The following is a 21572-nucleotide window of genomic DNA, read 5'->3' as shown; positions in this document are numbered from 1 at the left end:
CCATATCCCTGGATTCCCCTAGAGTTCAAAAATCTATATCTCAGCCTTGAATATATTCAATGACTCAGTAGCCACAGCCCTTTGGGACAGAGAATTCCAAAGATTCACAACCCTCAGTGAAGAAATGCCTCCTCATCTCAGTCTTAAATGGCCGACCCCTTATCCTGAGACTATACCCCAGCCAGGGGATGCATCTACCCTGTCAATCCCCCTCAGAATCTTAAATGTTTCAATGAGATCACCTCTCAGATCGGACCAGGAGAGCACCGAGGCGGAGTACAAAAAGGAGGAGTGAGGCGAGGCCCGACCAGATCGGACCAGGAGAGCACCGAGGCGGAGTACAAAAGGAGGAGTGAGGTGAGGCCCGACCAGATCGGACCAGGAGAACACCGAGGCGGAGTACAAAAGGAGGAGCGAGGCGAGGCCCGACCAGATCGGACCAGGAGAGCACCGAGGCAGAGTACAAAAGGAGGAGCGAGGCGAGGCCCGACCAGATCGGACCAGGAGAGCACCGAGGCGGCAGTTAAAAGGAGGAGCGAGGCGAGGCCCGACCAGATCGGACCAGGAGAGCACCGAGGCCGAGTATAAAAGGAGGAGCGAGGCGAGGCCCGGCCAGATCGGACCAGGAGAGCACCGAGGCGGAGTACAAAAAGGAGTGAGGCGAGGCCCGACCAGATCGGACCAGGAGAGCACCGAGGCCGAGTATAAAAGGAGGAGCGAGGCGAGGCCCGACCAGTTCAGACCAGGAGAGCACCGAGGCCGAGTATAAAAGGAGGAGCGAGGCGAGGCCCGACCAGATCGGACCAGGAGAGCACCGAGGCCGGGTATAAAAAGGAGCGAGGCGAGGCCCACCAACTCAGCAGCGGGGAGAGAGATAAAAAGTAATCAGAGTGTGACGTCACCAGGGAGCAGGTAAGTGATTGGTTGGTGAGTATTTCTCTTTTTTAAACTTTAACTCTGTGGTTTATAGTTGCTAAGGTCTTTTCTGGTGTAGCAGCAACTGTTGGTAAACCATACAAGCACCTTAGAGTTTATCTTTAATTGGTGATAGTGAATTAATTTAAATTAATTAAAGGGTAAGTCATGCCAGGAGAGCCCAGCCCAGTGTTATGCTCCTCTTGCTCTATGTGGGAATTCAGGGACACTGCCGGTGTCCCTGATGACGTGTGCCAGAAATGCATCCAGCTGCAGCTACTAGCAGACTGCATTGCGGCGCTGGAGCTGCGGATGGATGGGCTTTGGAGCATTCACGATGCTGAGGGGGTCGTGGATAACACGTTTGATGAGGTGGTCACACCGCAGGTAAGGGCTGCACAGGCAGAAGGGAAATGGGTGACCATCAGGCAGAGTAGTAGAGGCAGGCAGGTAGTGCAGGGGACCCCTGTGGCCATCCCCCTCTCAAACAGGTATACCGATTTGGATACTGTTGAGGGGGATGACTTACCAGAGGAAGGCAGCAGCAGCAGCCAACTTCTCGGCACCAGGGGTGCTTCTGCTGCTCAGGAAGGGACGAAAAAGAGTGGGAGAGCAATAGTGGTAGGGGATTCTATCGTAAGGGGAACAGATAGGCGTTTCTGTGGCCGTAGACTTGACTCCAGGATGGTTTGTTGCCTCCCTGGTGCCAGGGTCAAGGATGTCACTGAACAGCTGCAGGGCATTCTGAAGGGGGAGAGTGAACAGTCAGAGGTCGTGGTTCACATTGGGACCAATGACATGGGTAGGAAGAGGGATGAGGTCCTGCAGCAAGAATTTAGGGAGCTAGTTAGCAGATTAAAGGGCAGGACCTCAAAGGTTGTAATCTCTGGATTACTCCCGGTGCCACGTGCTAGTGAGTATAGGAATAGGAGGATAGAGCAGATGAATGCGTGGCTAAAGAGTTGGTGCAGGAGGGAGGGCTTTAGTTTCCTGGATCACTGGGCCTGCTTCTGGGGAAGGTGGGACTTGTACAAGTCAGACGGGTTGCACCTGAACCAGAGCGGGACAAATATCCTTGCGGGGAGGTTTGCTAGCACTGTTCGGGGGGGGGGGGGGGGGGGGGGTTTAAACTAAAATGGCAGGGGGTTGGGAACCTGAGCAGGGAGACAGAGGAAAGGGAAACAGGGATAAAAGGAAAAGATAGGAAGGAGAAAAACAAAAGTGGCAGTCAGAGAAATCAACGGTTAAAATCAAACGTGGCCACAGTAAATAATAATTCTAATAGGTCTAAGAGCGTTAAAAAAACAAGCCTGAAGGCTTTGTGTGTTAATGCGAGGAGCATTTGTAATAAGGTGGACGAATTGGCTGCACAAATAGAGGTAAACGAATATGATTTGGTTGGGATTACAGAAACGTGGCTCAAGGATGGCCAAGACTGGGAACTCAACATCCAGGGGTATTCGATATTCAGGAAAGAGAGGTGGGGTAGCATTACTGGTTAAAGAAGGGATTAATACAATTGTAATGAAGGATATTAGCTCTGATGATGTGGAATCTGTATGGGTAGAATTGAGAAATACTAAGGGGAAAAAAACATTAGTGGGAGTGGTATATAGACCTCCCAACAGTAAGACAGAGGTTGGGGGTGGCATGAAAAGGGAAATTAAAGAAGCGTGCAATAAGGGCACAGCAGTCATCATGGGTGACTAATCTACATATAGATTGGGCCAACCAAATTAGTAACAATACTGTGGAGGAGAAATTCCTGGAGTGTTTACGGGATGGTTTCCTGGACCAATACATCAAGGAACCAACCAGAGATCAGGCCATCTTAGACTGGGTATTATGTAACGAGAAAGGATTAATTAGCAATCTTGCTGTACGAGGCCCCTTGGGTCTGAGCGATCGTAATATGATCGAATTCTTCATTAAGATGGAGAATGAAGTAGTTGACTCAGAGACTAGGGTCCTCAATTTAAATAAAGGAAACTACGATGGTCTGAGGAGTGAGTTGGGTAGGATTGATTGGGGAATGGCACTCAAAGGGTTGATGGTGGATAGGCAATGGCAAACATTCAAAGACCGCATGGATGAGCTACAGAATTTGTTCATCCCAGTTTGGCATAAAAATAAAACAAAAAAGGTGACTCAACCGTGGCTAACAAGGGAAATTAGGGATAGCATGAGATCCAAGGAGACGACATATAAATTGGCCAGAAAAAGCAATAATCTTGAGGATTGGGAGCAGTTTAGGATTCAACAAAGGAGGACAAAGGGATTAATTAAGAAAGGGAGAATAGAATATGAGTGTAAGCTATCAGGGAACATAAAAACTGACTGTAAAAGCTTTTATAGATATGTGAAGAGAAAAAGATTGGTGAAGTCAAGCATAGGTCCCTTACAGTCAGAATCAAGGGAATTTATAATGGGAAACAAAGAAATGGCAGACCAACTAAATTCATACTTTGGTTCTTTCTTCACAAAGGAGGACACAAATAACCTCCCAGAGATGCCGGGGAACATAGGGCCTGATGAAAGGGTGGAACTGAAAGAAATCAGTATTTGTAGGGAAATGGTGTTAGGAAAATTGATGGGACTGAAGGCTGATAAATCCCCAGGGCCTGATAATCTACATCCCAGGGTACTTAAGGAAGTGGCCCTAGAAATAGTAGATGCATTGCTGGTCATCTTCCAGAACTCGATAGACTCTGGAACGGCACCCATGGATTGGCGGGTAGCTAATGTTACCCCACTATTCAAAAAAGGTGGTCGAGAAAAAGCGGGGAATTATAGACCGGTAAGCCTGACATCGGTAGTGGGGAAAATGCTGGAATCTATTATAAAAGATGTAATAGCAGAGCACTTGGTAAGCAGTGACAGGATCAGACAAAGTCAACATGGATTTACAAAAGGTAAAGCATGCTTGACTAATCTACTGGAATTTTTTGAGGATGTAACTGATAAAACAGATAAGGGAGAACCAGTGGATGTGGTGTATTTGGACTTTCAGAAGGCTTTCGATAAGGTCCCACATAAGAGATTAGCGTGCAAAATTAAGGCCCATGGGATTGGGGGCAAGGTATTGACTTGGATAGAGAACTGGTTGGCGGACAGAAGGCAGAGAGTTGGAATAAACGGGTCGTTTTCCGAGTGGCAGGCAGTGACTAGTGGGGTACCGCAAGGATCAGTCCTAGGACCCCAGCTGTTCACAATATATATTAATGATCTGGACGAGGGAATTGGATGTAATATCTCCAAATTTGCAGACGACACAAAGCTGGGTGGGAGGGAGGGTAAGCTGTGAGGAGGATGTCGAGAAACTCCAGTACGATTTGGACAGATTGGGTGATTGGGCAGAAACATGGCAAATGCACTATAATGTGGATAAATGTGAGGTTATCCACTTTGGTGGCAAAAAACAGGAAGGCAGATTAATATTTGAATGGCAATAGATTGGGAGAAGGGGAAGTGCAAAGAGACCTGGGTGTTCTTGTGCACCAGTCGCTGAAGGTAAGCATGCAGGTGCAGCAGGCGGTTAAGGCGGCAAATGGTATGTTGGCCTTCGTAGCAAGAGGGTTCGAGTACAGGAACAAGGATGTCTTGCTACAGTTGTACAGGGCCTTGGTGAGACCGCACCTTGAGTATTGTGTGCAGTTTTGGTCGCCTTACCTGAGGAAGGACGTCCTTGCCATGGAAGGAGTGCAGCGAAGATTCACCAGGCTGATACCTGGGATGGCAGGAATGACGTATGAGGAGAGATTGTGTCGATTGGGCTTATACTCACTGGAGTTTAGAAGATTGAGAGGGGATCTCATCGAAACCTATAAAATTCTGTCAGGCCTGGACAGACTAGATGCAGAAAGGATGTTGATGATGGCCGGGGAGTCCAGAACCAGGGGTCATAGTCTAAGGATAAGGGGTAAGCCATTTAGGACTGAAATGAGGAGGAATTTCTTCACCCAGAGTGGTGAACCTGTGGAATTCTCTGCCACAGAGGGCAGTGGAGGCCAGTTCATTAAATATATTCAAAAAAGGAGTTGGATATATTTCTTAAGGCTAAAGGGATCAAGGGATATGTGGAGAAGGCAGGGACAGGGTACTGAATTTGGATGATCAGCCATGATCTCATTGAATGGCAGAGCAGGCTCGAAGGGCCGAATGGCCTACTCCTGCTCCTATCTTCTATGTTTCATTCTTCTAAACTCCAGAGAATATAGGCCTATTCTACTCAACCTCTCCTCATAGGACAACCCTCTCATCCCAGGGATCAATCTTAGTGAACCTTCGTTGCACCACCTCCAAGGCAAGTATGTCCTTTCTCAGAGGAGATCAAGACTGTGCACAGTACTCTAGGTGTGGTCTCACCAAAGTTCTATACAATTGTAGGAAGACTTCCTTACTCTTCTACTCCAACCCCCTTGCAATAATGGCTAACATGCCATTTGCCTTCCTAATTGCTTGCAATACCTGCATGCTGACTTTCCATGTTTCCTGTACAAGGACACCTAAATCTCTCTGAACACCAACATTTAATAGTTTCTCACCATTTAAAAAGTATTGTTTTTCTATTCTTCCTGCCAAATTGAATAACCTCACATTTCCCCACATTATACTCCATCTACCACCTTATTGCCCACTCACTTAACCTGCCTATACCCCTTTGCAGACTCTGTACTCCTCAAAGGTTACTTTCCCACCTAGTTTTGTATCGTCAGCAAACTTGGATATATTGCACTCGGTCCCTTCATCGAAGTCATTAATATAGGATTGTAAGCAGCTGAGGCCCAAGCACTGATCCTTGACCACCCCACTAGTTACAGCCTGCCAATCGGAAAATGAGCCATTTATCCCTATTCTCTGTTTTCTGTTCGTTAACCAATCCTCTATCCATGTTAATATGTTACCCCCCAACCTCACGAGCCCTTATCTTGCATAGCAACCTTTTATGTGACACCTTATCGAATGCCTTTTGGAAATCCAAATATGCTACATCCACTGGTTCCCCCTTTATCTAACCGGCTAGTTATATCCTCAAAAAAGTAATACATTTGTTAAGCACAATTTCCCTTTCATAAAACCATGTTGACTCTGCCTAAGTGCCCTGTTACCACTTCCTTGATAATGGATTCCAGCATTTTCCCCAACGACTGATGTCAGGCTAACTGGCCTGTAGTTCCCCCTCTCCCTCCTTTCTTGAATAGTGGGGTTACATTTGCTACCTTCCAATCCACGGGGACTATTCTAGAATCTAGGGAATTTTGAAAGATCACAACCAATGCATTCACCTCTTTTAGAACCCTAGGATTCAGTCGTGACTTGAGCATGGCATCTATCCCCCTAATTACCAAATCCCCTATGGCTATAACCGTTCTATTCAAATTTTACATAAATTAAGCCATATTTGTTTACCTAAAACAAACCACCTTAAAACCCAATACCATGTATTAACACCATAATGTTTTATAATTATTAGTACAACAATATTTTTGCCGAGGCTTACCAGCAGTTTTCTTTTTCAGTGCTTCTTGTGTTTGGTTACGCTCCTGAATGACATGAGCTAAATTAGCTTCCAGGAGTGCAATAGTTTCTGGAGGTTCTGGAGCAGTTGTTAGATGGTGATGGATCATTTCAGCTTGCTTCTTGATTTCAGCTACATCTGGTTCCAAGGACTTGATGTATCCCACAACATTAGTATTAACCACACTCTCCTGTTTTGAAAAAGTAGATGGATTGCACAGCTAGTATTATAAAATCAGCAAATCACTGGATTGAAAAAAGTAAATCTTTGGAACACTAACTGAAAGTGGAACTTGCATATCATGTTAATAACATGCTAGCTAAATGCTTACATTTAATTTTTCACACATCTGTGGAAACTATTCAGCAACCTTGTGACTAAAGACTATCCAATGGAACGGAGGTACAAACCATTAGGTTAGCAGTGAGCAAGATTTTGTGATCCTGTGCCCCAACTGTCTGTAGAATAACCTAGAAAAGTCAGTCACTTTATTCAACCTTCCCTTATTCAAAATAGGCTGACAATGAAACAGAGAAAGCCAGTGGGCCTTAGACGATCAATTAGGTGGCAGAAGATTGTTCATTCAGAGGCAACTAACGATACATCACACATGAGGCTGATCTTGGTGGTTGCCAGCATCAAAATTGGGAGAAACTGTGCTTGGAAACAAATGTGCAAGGCCAATTTGCAAATGTGCAAAGGCAAGTCCAAAGATGTGCGAGTTAGGTTGATTGGCTATGATAAAATTGACCCTTACTGTTAGGGGGATTAAATACGTGGGGTTACGGGGATAGGGTGGGATATGTGTTGGTGTAGGGGTTACGGGGATCGGGTGGGATATGTGTCTGTGCAGGCTCGATGGGCCGAAATGGCCTCTATCTGCACTGTGGGATTTCTGTGATTCTGTGAATTTCCCAGTCAAATGCATGCTTCAGTGTTCAACAAATGATGCTTAATTTTACATGTGAAATTCTACATACAAAGAAAAAGTTTCAGGGAGAGAAGTAATAGCATCTGAAGCTCATTACTCTTATTTTGTGTGGCTTTTTGGATTGGTACAAATTGAGGAATTTTAGTACCTTGCGCTCCCGACAGACATGGAAAATCAGGCTCAAGCATAAACAGTCTTGTAGAGAACCACAGAAAATTGGTGACCCTGCTACACCTCGCTCAGACACTGGCATGCAGCCTCAAAGCCCTGGGGAACAGACATTGCCACTGAAAGTAGAAGGCGCACAGGAGGCACGTGTGCTCCCATTGACAGTGGTCAGCACTGCATTTCATTGTATGTGGTGGGGGGCTGCTTTTTAGTAATGGTGCTCACCTCACTCATATATAGCTTTGTGCCAGGAACAGGAAAGATCAGATACAGAGGGCTGGATTTTCCTCACCTCAGTAGGTCCGGGGCAGGCACCGACCCCACTGCTGGCTCCATCCTGCTCTGGAAAATGATTTTCCATTGATGGGGCTCGTTAAGCCCGCCCAGCACGTTTCCCTGCCTAATTAAAGGACGCGGGTCTGGTGAAGTCATTCATGACGCATCATCAGCCGGTTTCCTTAAAGGGACCATGGCCAACTTTCTTTTAACATTTGTGCCGTCAGTGTTCTACAGCATTGAAGTGCTGCAAACACTGAATGACTGCACAGAGGTGCAGGGCTGCACCCAGGTTCTCCCATGACTCCCTCCATATGCTTATGGGGGAGTCAGGGCATGCAGGGAGCTCCTCTTCCCTTCTGATGGGCGGAGGAGACCTCCCCAGGAGAACAAAACAACCTAGTTGCACATTGCAGAGGAGGTCACAAGCAGGGATGTTGTCAGGAGGACCTGGGTGCAGTGGCACAAACCTTCCAATGATCTCATTAGATCATGAAACGTTAGTACAAAGTCACATTCAGCTTCATCCTGCTGTGCCGCTCATCACATCCCCATCACTCTGCCTTCCCTACCCTACTCCTGCACATCCTTACTCACCAACTTACCGTGCACGTCCACCCATCCCCCTCTATCTACATTCTCACATCCCCATCTCACTAGCCAACCCTCACACTCACCCTCATCCTAGTGCAAGCATACCAACTAACAACACGGGTCGCCACTTGGGTGTTTATCCAATGTTCATGTAAAGTTTCTGTTAATGTGCCATCAAACTTTGAAACCTATACTTTCAACAATTGCCATTCTTGGACAGATTTGTGTGCACCTTTGGTAGTGGCTTACTGAGTTGCAGTGAATGGCGAGACATAACTGTTCACCGTCCCCACCATTGCGGGGTGTAAGGAAAGGCTTGGACATTGTAGGGATGCTTTATGGTGTTGGTGTGGGGTGGTGCCAACCTGGCACATCACATGGCAGCCAGGGTGTACAGTGTCAAGTGAAGTAAATATGGCCATAGTGAGGCCCTCCCATGCCTCCTGGGCAGCAATGTGCTTGGGTGCTGATGCCCTCTATCCTGTGCAGCATCAGGTGATCGTGGAGAAGGTTGGTGGTGTTGTTGGTGCTGCTGTGTCTCGTGCTGCTGGTGTTGGGGCTGATCATGGTCGGATTCTGAGGACCAATGTGAGACAGTATAAAGGCACCCATGTCAATGGAATAGATGGCTGGTGAAGAAGAGATGAAGGAAGCATTGTGCCAATGGTGAGAGTGTTCTTCCAATGAGGTAAGAATGGATGGAGAATGGAGAGTGGAAAGCATGTAGAATCTGTGCTGGAAATGGACTGAGAAACAGCTTGTGGCTAATGAAAGTGATCATGGCAGGTGGGTGCTTTTACCATACATTTGAAGCTGTCAAGTAATCAGCTGGAGCAATGGCCACTGAACTCCCGCCTCAGGTTGACAGCCGTGGTCCCCGAACAGTGTGGTTCCCGTGGCCATGAAGTTAAAAAGTGAAAAGGCAAGTTAAAAAAGCCTGTTAATGATCCGTCAACTAGATGCTAATGAGTTTAACTGGGTTGCCCGCTGCTGCCTGTCGGGTCTGCTCAGTGCCGACAGACCCCAACATTGGGAAAGGCACGTTGCGGCGGGTTCCTGACCCGGTCCAAAAAAAAAAATCAAATTTCCCACCCGACCCCGCCTGCTGACCCCCCCAGAAAATTCCAGCCAGAGTTTTCTTTTGGAGGACGATGACTCCAAAACTGCTAGATGAGACAGATGAAATTGTGAACCAAGGCAGATTTGGATAGGGTTGGACACCCAGTACTAGGTTTCGATTAGCAAGAGTACTTGGAATTTGTGAAAATGGTTTGTCAATGAACAGCACAGAAGAACATCTCAAAAGGCAATAGTTTCTGCTGAAAACAACTGCAAAACACATACCCGATTGACTTCTGGTTCAGTACAGGCTTCAGTAACAGCATCATTCTTGTCAATAGCAACATACGTCTTGACCAAAGTTTGAAATATTTCATTGCGTTTTTCAATTCTGTCCTCAGTTAACTGATTTTCTACCTTTACATGCTCTCTATAAACAAAAAACACAGGTGAAACAATTCAAGTGAAAAGCAAAATACCGGAGATGGTGGAAATCTGGAAAAAAAAAATGCTTGGAACTCACAGCAGGGCAATCACTATGCATGGAGAATACAGCAAGGTTATGTTTTAGGTGAAGGCCCTTGCTTAAGGCCGGAAAAATAAGAGGTGGACAGGCATCCAGAAAAAGAGAGGGGATGGGGAATTAAAACATTTTAAAAAATAGGCAGAGGGGAATCATACAGCAGATTAATTCAGTCAATTAATGGTCACTATAGAACGCCAACATTTTACAGTAATTATAATCAATGGAGTCAGGAGGCAAGACACTCGCTGCAGAATACCTAACCTCTGACCTGCTCTTGTTGCCACAGTATGTGTGTGGCTGGTCCAGTTAAGTTTCTGATCAATGGTGACCCCCAGGATTCGGCGCTGGCAATGCCGTTGAATGTCAAGGGACGGTGGTTAGACTCTCGCTTATTGGAGATAGTTATTGCCTGGCATTTTCTGTGGCGCGAATGTTATCTGCCAATTATCAGCCCAAGCCTGAACGTCATCCAGGTCTTGTTGCATGTGGGCATGGACTGCTTTATTATCTGAGGAGTTGCGAATGGTGAACACTGCGCAATCATCAGCGAACATCCCCATTTCTGACCTTATGTTGGAGGGAAGGTTATTGATGAAGCAGCTGAAGATGGTTGGGCCTAGGACACTGCCCTGAGGAACTCCTGCAGCGATGTCCTGGGGCTGTGATGATTGACCTTCAACCTTCTTCCTTTGTGCTAGTTGACGTAATAAAACTCACTACGCACTTGGTTCGAGTATAAAGCAAGGCTTTAAATCAACTAGTTTCAAAACATGGAGGTCTAGTTATCTTTCACTAGTTCCTGTTTACAAAATGTCCTGGGCAAGCTGGGCCCACGCCCAAGTATTTATACTCCTTGGACGGCGCCACCAGCTGGCCGTCCAGTGTTATTTCATGAGACTTTCTTCATGGATCATAAGATTCATAACATTCTTCCTCCCTAAAGATTTGGAAGTCCGATGACTTCCTTTTAACGGATTAGCCGGACCACGAATAGCCGCAGTCTTTTAGCTCTTCGCTTGTGGCTGGAAGGCACGTCTCCCCGGACCGTGTCTGGGTCCCTGGGTCGACAGGGCCCATGTCGCCTTGATCGACCCGAGGGAGACTGGGGAGATTGTGACTCCGGGTGTGGGTCCCCACAGGCGCGGAGCTGGCTTCATTTTGTTTGGTAGCCGGGGATTGACTGGCGTCTGGCTTCGGGTGGCCATCCCATGGGGAGCGCTCGGCTCCCTGAGTTGATCCGGTGGAGTAGCCGGCAGATCTCGATGTCCCAGGTAGGGCGTCATCTTCAAAAGGAGCGCAGAGTGTCGGCATCATTACCGTGGGACCTTCTATCATTTCGGTCTGGTTGGACAGGGAGCCAGATCTCAGTGAAACGGTGGACTCCCGGCCATCAGGGTACCGTACGTGCACGTAAGTGGGATTAACGTCAGTCAACTCCACCTCGTCAACGAGGGGATCGTTTTTGGCAGATCGGACGAATCTTCGGAGCAGCACGGGGCCGGGAGCTGCCAACCATGACGGTAGGGACGTCCCATGTGTGGAGCGACGCTGGAACCTGAATTGCCCATGAGGCGTGACGTTGGTGGATGTTAAGTCTGTGTGTTATAGTGATAATTACTACACAGACTACAAGAGTAAGTTCAACAGGTCTTTACTGGTTGGAGGTAGGGACTATACTGAATACAATATTACTACACAGTGCTTATATACCGGTGTGGTCACCACCGGTATTACGTATACAGCAGCCAGAGAAAGTAGTACATCTCTTAAGGTGGAACAGGCTTAAGTTCTCGTAAGGTGGAACAGGTTACATACACCACAATCCTCCCTTTTTAGCTTAACAGTCATATCCCCATTTAACATAACATCATAACATATATAACTTCAGGTATAACAGTTCAAAGGTTCAGTCTCTCAGGAGGCTTTCTGATGCGGCTTGGATAACACCTCAGTAGTCTCTGATTCTTGTTGTTGAGGTGCCTCCTCTATTTGGTTTCCAATGTATTGGGTGTCATCATCATCAAGTACATTCCCTGCCGAGGTAGATGCTTCAGGTTCATTAACGTCTTCCACAGTTGTCTCTGTCACAACCATGGGTTCGACCCTTGCTCTCGACTCGACCAGTTGATCCGCATGACGCCTTATCACATTATGACCAATATCTACTGTGTACATCAGAGGTCCTTGTCTGGCCCGAATTGTTCCGGACTGCCATTTTTCGTTTCCATAGCCCCTTGCCAACACTGGTTGTCCTACGTCGAAAGTTCGAGTGGTCTTGTTGTTAATATGCCGAAACTGTTTGTTTTCCACTTCCCTCCGCACATTTGGTTTTAACAAGTCCAACTTGGACCGCAACCTCCTGTTATAAAACATCATGGCAGGACTTTGGTCAGTCACTGCATGATCGGCGTTTCGATATGACATCAGGAACTTGTCGACCTTGTGTTGCAGCGGAATCTGATCATCGTTCATGGCCTTTATTGCCTTTTTGAATGTCTGGACAAATCTTTCAGCCAACCTGTTTGTCGCCGGATGATATGGGGCAGAGGTATAATGTTTTACTCCATTCTTCTTTAAGAATTGTCGGAATTCTTCCGATACAAACTGTGGTCCGTTGTCCGAACAGATCTGTTCTGGCAATCCATTCCTTGCGAATATTGTTCTTAACACCGCAATTGTCTTTTCTGAAGTAGTGGTATTCATCTTGATGACTTCTGGCCATTTGGAATGTGCGTCCACCGCGATTAGGAACATGGAGTCCATGAATGGACCAGCAAAGTCAATGTGTACGCGTTGCCATGGGGCTGAAGGCCATTCCCATGGGTGTAGCGGTGCTATCGGAGGTGCATTTTGCACTTTTTGGCACCCAGCGCAGCTTTTCGTTAACTCCTCAATCTGTTGGTCAATACCCGGCCACCATACATAAGCCCTAGCAAGACTTTTCATTTTAACTCCCCCCAGATGACCTTCATGCAGTTCGTTTAAAACTCTTTCCCCTAACTTGGGAGGAATAATCACTCTTGTCCCGTACATCAAGGTACCATGGCAGACTGACAGCTGGTCTCGCCTTGCCGAAAATGCCGGTAACAGAGGATCACCCCGTGTTGGCCATCCTTTCACCTCGTAGACTCTGGACAGTGTCGGGTCGTTCCTGGTTTCTCTTTCAATACTTGCATTGGTGACTGGTAAACACTTGATGATGGTCGAATGAAATAACTCAACAGGGTCAACTTTCGTCGTGTCTTCTTCTTCAGGTAGTGGCAGGCGCGACAGCCCATCAGCATTGCCATGCTGTTTCGTACCTTTGAATTCTATTTGATATTGATGTGCCCCTAGGAAAAGAGACCATCTCTGGAGACGCTGCGCTGTCATCACCGAAACGCCCTTCTTAGGGTTAAAAATTGATACCAACGGTTGATGGTCTGTCAGAAGTGTGAATTTTTGGCCCTGCAGGTAATGATTAAACTTCTTCACTCCCCATACAAGGCTAAGAGCCTCTCTATCGATCTGCGCATAGTTGCGCTCAGCGGAGGTCAATGATCTGGATGCAAACGCGACTGGCCTTTCCGTGCCATTTGGCAACTTGTGTGAGAATACTGCCCCAATACCATATGGGGAAGCATCACAAGCCAACCGAATAGGCAGTGTCAGGTTGAAGTGAGCCAACACTTCCTGAGGTGATCAATTCTTTGCTTTTGCGAAATGCCTTCTTACAGTTTTCGCCCCATTCCCATGGTACCCCTTTCTGTAAAAGAGCGTTTAACGGGTGCAGTACCGTGGATAGATTTGGCAGAAATTCATGGTAATAGTTCATTAATCCTAGAAACGACCTCAACTGAGAGACATTCTCCGGAGCGGGAGCCTTTACAACTGCCTCAATCTTGTCAGGAGACTTATGAAGCCCCTCCTGGTCAATGACATGGCCACAGTACGAGATCCGCTTCTGGAAGAACTCACATTTCTGCCGATTTACTCTAAGTCCATACTCTTTCAGTCTGTTGAGCACCAGTTCCAAGTTTGCGAGATGTTGTTCATCACCATCACCTGTGATCAGAATATCGTCCAGGTAACATTGTGTGCCTGGAATTCCCTGTAATACCTGCTCCATGGCCCTCTGCCAAATTGCTGGAGCCGATGCCACTCCAAAAACCAGCCTATTGTACCGGTACAACCCTCGATGCGTGTTGATCGTGAGGTATTGGCGTGACTCTTCCTCAACCTCCATCTGCAAGTACGCCTGCGCCAGGTCTATCTTGGTGAAGTGTTTCCCGCCAGACAATGAAGCGACAATATCCTCAATCCGTGGAAGCGGATACTGCACCGTGTGAAGCACCGGATTAACGGTGATTTTGAAATCTCCACAGATGCGAACCTTCCCTGGATCTCCTGGCTTGTTGCTCGCAGGACGTTTCATAACGGGAACAATGGGCGTAGCCCACTCACTCCAATCTACCTTAGACAGTACACCTGAACGTTCTAGTGCTTCCAGTTCCGCTTCAACAGTAGGTCGTATTGCATAGGGTACCGGTCTGGCTTTAAAAAATTTTGGTTGTGCATGTTCATCAATCTTGATGTTTGCCGTAATTCCTCTCAGTGTTCCCAGTCCCTGCTGGAACACCTCTTTAGCATCATCCAATATTCTGGACAATCGTTTAGGTTCGACAGCTGTTTCCCCGGAATCTACCGTTAGTGCTTTCAAGGAGTGCCAGTCCATATTCATTTTCCTAATCCACTCCCGTCCTAGTAGTGGTGGACCTCCTTCAGGTAGCACATATAAGTCCATTACTTGGCTTTCTTCGCCCTTGTGGACCACTTCTACCTCTATTTTTCCGATGGGGTACACTCTTTGCCCCGTGTATGTTTTCAATATAATCTCAGTATCCTGTAGGGGAATATGTTGGAATAACCTTCTGTAATCTTTCTTATTCATGACCGTCAATGCCGATCCAGTGTCCAATTCCATTTTTACTTGGACTCCTGCTATCTGAAGAGTGACCCAAATTGTCTGGAGATCTGCATCCTTACCAACGTTGTGTACTCTTAAGCTATCCAGTTCATTACTGCTAGCGTCTGAATCTGACTTCTGTTCGGTCAAACTGTTCTTTGTCACCTTGTGTACCTTTGCGTATTTTCCTTGCGGTGACTTTTTGTTGCTGGTCTTCTTTCCTGACCGGCATACTTTAGCTATGTGGCCAAGCCTGCCACACGTTCTGCATTCTTGGTTTTTAAACCAACACTGGTTCTGATCGTGCGTGGTCTTTCCACAACGATAACATTTGACAGAACTCAAACCCAATTTGTTTGTACCGAGTTCCGGTGACCGTAGCTGCATTACTGCCGTGCCTCTCGCTGCAGCTTCGTGTGCTGCTGCCATAGTGACCGCCTTCTCAAGCGTCAGCTCATTCTCCTCGAGCAGTCGCTTTTGTGTATCCTGTTTAAATAAACCACACACAAATTTATCTCGTAGTGCCTCTGTCAGTCCCGTTCCAAACTGACAATATTTTGCTAGCTTACGTAATTCCATCAAATATTCAGCATTGCTTTCATTCTGCAGCTGCCTTCTGTCGTAAAATTTAAATCGTTCCGCTAGCATCAGCGGCGTGCGGTTTAGATGATTTTTCAGGACAGTAACAATCTCATCGAACGTCTTATCCGCCGGTTCATCTGGTGATAACAGGTGTTTCAATTGCCCGTATGTCTTTGCACCCATTAAATTTAATAATGTTAGTGCTTTATCTGCATCAGGAATTTTATTTGCCGTACAATAATTTTGTATGCGTTCTACATACATGGCCCAATCTTCGATGTCACTATCAAAGGTATTAATGTTCCCATGTTTAGGCATCGTTGCAATTTATTGTATTTTTATGTTATCCAAGATGGTGGCTTCCCGCTCTTTGTCGTCGTCCTCCGCCCACAAAATGGCGGTTTTCCCGCGCTTGGCGGTCTTCAACCGTCCCCCGACGCTGTCTCCGCTTCACCGCGGCTCTCGCGCCTTCAGTTTCCCCAGACGCTGCGCCTTTTAGCCCGAATGCGGCCCTTATCTCCGGTCGCGATCAATGTCCCCGCGCTGCGCCTCTCGCTCGAAAGCGGCCCGGCCCTTATCTCCGGTCGCGATCGATCTCACCGCCCTTATTCCTCCGTCTTCCCAGCCCCGTCTGTACAGCCAACGCGGTTGACTTTCTGTCGCGTCGCTGCCCGGCTTACCCACCACCGAGGTAGAAGAAGAAAGCTGACAGTCGCTGATGGAGGCTTCGAGGTCAGGATGTCTTCTGCACTCCGGTTTCTCGATGCCTGCCGCTCGACGTGTCTTCCAGTAGGGTGATGAGGGTGGAAACCTCTCTTCGACGTCCTGTCTGTGGACGAAGCCGCCGTGGAAATAACTGCCGCAGGGTAAGAATCGGACTCGTCGCCACTGTTAAGTGTGTGTTATAGTGATAATTACTACACAGACTAAGAGAGTAAATTCAACAGGTCTTTATTGGTTGGAGGTCGGGACTATATTGAATACAATATTACTACACAGTGCTTATATACCGGTGTGGTCACCACCGGTATTACGTATACAGCAGCCAGAGAAAGTAGTACCTCTCAAGGTGGAACAGGCTTAAGTTCTCTTAAGGTGGAACAGGTTACATACACCACAGTGGACGTGGGAAGAAGAGACCTGATGGAATGCAACACGTCAGGGAGCACAGTTTCCCACTGCTGGTCTGGTAGGTTGCGTGACCTCAGTGCAAGACGAACAGCGTTCCAAATGATAGCGTTGTATCTCTCAACCTGTCCGTTACCAATGGGATGATACGTGTCGTTTTACTTGTGGCGATTCCCCGTTGGGAAAGATAACTTTTGAGTTCGCTTGACATGAAGGAGGGACCCCGATCAGAGTGGATGAAATTGGCTGTACCGCAAAGGGAAAAGACTTGATCAAGGCATTTGATCACTGTGGAAGTAAGCATACTGGGACAGGGGAAAGCAAAGGGAAAGTGTGAATATTCGTCCACCATAGTAAGTAAGTAGGTGTTTCGCGTTGAGGAAGGCAGTAGCCCTTTAAAGTCAATGCTGAGTCGCTGCATAGCGTGTCTGAGTGAGCCATCCGATGGACGGAAGAATTGCGGTTTTAATTCCGCACAAGTTCTACAGGAGGAGCACATTCTTTTCACATCTTCCGTAGAAAATGGGAGATTTTTGGATCGCACAAAGTGCTGCATACGGGTAATTAGGGGTAGCATGTTCCAATTGAAAGGACATTAGTGAAACAGGTGGGGTTTTACAATAATCTGGCAGCTTAGATCATTTTTCCTGGTACTAGTCTTTAAATTACCAGATTTATTGACTTCAGTTTCACAAGTTGCCATGGTGGGATTTTACCTCCCAACCACTAGCTTGTTAGCCCAGTATCACAACCACTGAAAACAACAATAAAGAAATCTGTCTCACTGTACTGTGTTAGGCACCAATTGTTAGCTAAAACAATGACAAATTCAAATGAAATGGTGGTGGTGACCAAGATTAATATTAAAGAAAAGCAGAATAGACTCCCCTTTCAGTTCTCATTTTGTTTTATTTAAACAAGACATTGCATCTGTAATTACTTCAGGGGTCTGAAATGCTAAACATACAGGCTTGCTTACCATTGGTGCCAGCTAGGTGTTCAAAAAAGAACAAAGCTGCTTGGCACTTCAGAGGCTGCCTATGGGAAAGCAAGTCAATTCTGGCCCCTTGAGCATCCCCGATTTTAATCACTCACATTGTCAGCCGTTACTTCAGCTGCTTAGGTCCTAAGCTCTGGAATTCCCTCCCTAAACCTCTCCGCCTCGCTACACTATTCCTCCTTTAAGACGCTCCTTAAAACCTACCTCTTATTTGCCCGAATATCTCTATGTGGCTCAGTGTCAAATGTTTGTTTGATAACACTCCTGTGAAGCACCTTGGGAAGTTTTACTACAAATACAAGTTTTAGTTGCTATTATACTTGATCTGGTAATTAAGCAGATGGCAAAAGAAAGGCAATAAACCGGTGAGAGGCAGTTCATGCTCTAACTACCTGGAAAATATGACAGATTTAAATCTTAACATGCACATTTGGTTTGTCTCCGAACTTCACCGGAGAAGCTAATTTAAAATTGGGGCAGTTCTAATACGAAGGACACTTCTTTTCTTTTGTTGCAACTTGGATACAAAAGAAAAGAGACATACAACTAGGCTGCTGTCCCATGCTCTAGTTAAGAATGAACTACTTAAGGAAAAAAAACAATGGATAATTTCCAGAACACAGCCCTACAGAATAAGACAAGGGACGTACATGCCACCAATCTCAAATTGAATATCCTGAAGATACAAAAATGATCAAAAGCTATGACCACATCACTGATGTTATAAAATCTGTTGATCTCTTCTTTCATTTAAGCAATAAAGTACTTAGGAGTAGACAATTGTTGAACAAGGTTACATACAGCAGAAAAGCTGAAACCCTCGGACTTGAAATGTCAGGTCTCCTCTGGCTTTACCAGTGATCTCAGTTCCAGACATGGGTTGTAGGAGATGAAAGTATAGGATAGATGTTACTTTATAGTTAAAGTGCCCACCCTTCACACATTTAAAAAAAAAAACTAAATGAGAAACTTATTTTTATGTCATGCATTAAATTAACTAATAGGTTTGGATTTTCCTTCAAAATTACATTTTCAAAACTCTAAAAAGTGACCATTTCCATAAAAAAATCACCCAAGACCGCACCTTAAATTATTTTCAAACTGAGCCATGAACTTTTCCATCTCTTGACAAACTTCTTCCCGGATTTTCTTTTCCAAGATCACTTTTTCTTTCTTTTCCTCAATCAACTTGTTTTTCAGGTCTTGTATGTAAAGCAGCAGTTTCTATATATGGCAAGACAATTGAAAAACTAGAGGGCGCATTCAAATTCGAACAGAAGAATTTCTTTAATTTGAGAATATTTCTATTATATTTCCCTAAAACAGTATTTAAAGAGTATAAAGCATGTTGGAAACACTATCAAAACTATACATAAATCACAGGGAACTTCAGTACTCTCACTCCTGGGACTTTAGCTTGAATTCAGCACAAACTTAGAGATGAAAGTCCTTGCTCTGCTGGCTACAACGATCCCAAACAAAATTCATTTAAGTAGTTGCAACTCAACTGCCTGTAATTGAGCACAAATGATCTAGTTTGAAAAAAAAACAGTAGTGATTATTAATATAGGATATGGAAATGTCACGCTATTACAGTGCTTGGGGTGGGTGGAATCGCAGATGTGGTTAAAGTGCATTTTGGAGAACAGTGGCATCTGCTTCTGGCTATGCTATACCTGATCTATTGGTACTGAAAATAACGTTCCATTCTCTTGCAATGACATCTCTTACTTCACCTGAAGAGATATTAAATAAAATCTACGCACACAAAAGAACTTTGTTTGATTTTTCATCAGACAGGACTGGACCTTTCTTCCCCCCCTCATATTGCTCCATGTTTAGAAGGGGGAGAAAAACAACCCAAAAGTATAGAGTACACTTGTGTGAATGTGCTCCCACACCAATACTTGAAAATCAAAAGGAATCATAGCCACTGCATTTTCTTAGTGAACGACAAACCATACATAGTGGGGTGTAGGGAAGAGCCCAAACAACAATCTGTCCAACTAAATCACTAGAGAATGAAAACAAACTAAACTAACAGATGACACAGGAAAAAAGTTTTATTCTCATTCTTGGTATGTGGACATCGTTGACAAGGCAAGTATTTATTGCCCATCCGTAGTTGCACTGACTGAGGACATTAGGGGACAAGTTGGGTTTTTAATGACAATCCAACAACTTCATGGTCACTTTTCCTGGTACCAGCTGCTTTTTAAAAATATATAAAATTGTATTAAAATTCTCAGACAGCCATGGTCAGATTTGAACTCTCAAGTCCAGTAACATAACCACTACACTACCGTACCAGTGGGCCATTCAAAACATCTTGAGCTGGCACACAGTTTTGTTCTTTGTCACCAACCCTCTATAGAGATGGTAGTTTTATAGAAAAAGGTGGCCATATATCCTATACCTTGGACTGTACTGTACATCACATTAAATCCTTCAATGACCTGCTCTTCTGTTATTATGTGAAGCTTTCTCCATAAGGAGTTATATCCATTACCAATCATGGGAGGTAGCTCCACATGCAGAACCCAGGGTACATTCCAATGCAAGATGTACTGTCCATATCCAGGAGGTAGATAAAGGTTTCTCATTAACTTTTAAAAATAGAGTGTGTTAGCAAATGGTCATCTTCTACCTATTCAAGAAGACTTTCTAAATATCACAGCACAAAATTCTCTTCAGTTTAGTAGTAAGATTAAATACAATGTATTTACCTCATAGTTGCTTTTTCTCATTACTATATCCTCCTCTTCCTCCTCCTCTTCTTCCTCCTCCTCCTCTTCTTCTTCCTCTTCCTCCTCCTCCATTTCAGTTACAGTAATTGTCTCAGTATCCCCCTCCTCCACTTCAATAACATCCTCCAGACTAGCATCCCAAGACATAGTTCGTCTTTTTCCCAAAAATGATTCATTTTCAGCATTGTTGATGATCAGTGAAACATCCCTGGCTGATCTTTTTGGAACCAAGAATGTGGGAAGAAGCTTTGAACTATTGAGAAGAACCTAGAATAGAAAATACTAGTTTAATAAAAAGTGAGTCCTATTTTTTGGTCAGAGAAAACAAAAATTAATTTTAGTAGGTTAGCACAGCACAGTAAAGGCATTGAAACTATTCACTGCTGTTAAAAATAATCACTGAAAGCAACCACGCTGCAAGTGGAATGCTGTTAATCCACACCCATTAATTAGATTATCCTCATCACAAATCCGTCAATTACATGCATCCGAAATGAAGTGAGAAAATGACAATCACAAGAGATGGGAACTAATTTGTCCATTAAAATTTCAGTACTTCAGGAGGAAACAAAGCCAAATTTAAGCTCTTATGCAAAAGTGAGTTCAGTGCACTTTGAAACATGCATATTATATTAGCTCCTTGGTCTCTGGTTCCATAAGTAGATTCTGTTTGCGCAGCCACAATCATCTCAATTGCTTCAATAAAATCTGGAAACAATATTCATAAATAAACATAGCTGAAAATCAATTACAAAGTAGTGTCAATCCATTAAAAAAAAAATCAATCTTATTCTAAACACTTTTACCTACTACAGACGAATATGATCCAGGTTTAGGCTTGCGTAGGGACTATGAGGAGTATTCTATTGTATTCACTCAATTAAGTTCTTCACGCTTTAGCACTATTCTAGAATCCAGCAAATCATACAGAATGCAGATATCTGCTATCCCTTAAAACTACAATAAATCATCCATTATAGGTCTACAATCCTATATAACACCGAAGCAATTTCACTTAGTCTGAAAGTGTGAAGAGAGTCTCTAACTGGAACTAGAAACACATTAGTTACTGGTGTCCAGCTTTTCAATAAGGAATAATTTGTCAGGATACAACTGAAGCCTACCTCAGGGAAATACCCTTCCCTTCACAGTTGCTCACTTTTCTTCTCTACCCCACCCTTGA

General features: G+C 45.1%; 1 protein-coding gene across 4 annotated transcripts in view; it reads right to left on the bottom strand.

The window, feature by feature from the left end:
- Positions 1 to 21572, bottom strand: part of kif20bb (kinesin family member 20Bb) — a 141077-nt gene that overhangs the window by 72985 nt on the left and 46520 nt on the right. For all 4 annotated transcript variants that reach the window (XM_085994828.1, XM_085994831.1, XM_085994832.1 and 1 more), the window contains exons 13-16: positions 20369 to 20656; positions 18727 to 18866; positions 9747 to 9891; positions 6416 to 6623 (exon numbers count right to left, since the gene is read on the bottom strand). In XM_085994828.1, the coding sequence (XP_085850954.1) occupies positions 6416 to 6623; positions 9747 to 9891; positions 18727 to 18866; positions 20369 to 20656 (781 nt within the window). The remainder of the gene's footprint in view (positions 1 to 6415; positions 6624 to 9746; positions 9892 to 18726; positions 18867 to 20368; positions 20657 to 21572) is intronic.

The sequence above is a fragment of the Somniosus microcephalus genome, chromosome 8 (genome assembly GCF_052327205.1).
Source record: "Somniosus microcephalus isolate GS21.2 chromosome 8, FLI_Smic_1.0, whole genome shotgun sequence".
NCBI classification, from domain to species: domain Eukaryota; kingdom Metazoa; phylum Chordata; class Chondrichthyes; order Squaliformes; family Somniosidae; genus Somniosus; species Somniosus microcephalus.
This window is presented reverse-complemented; position numbering and strand designations above follow the sequence as displayed.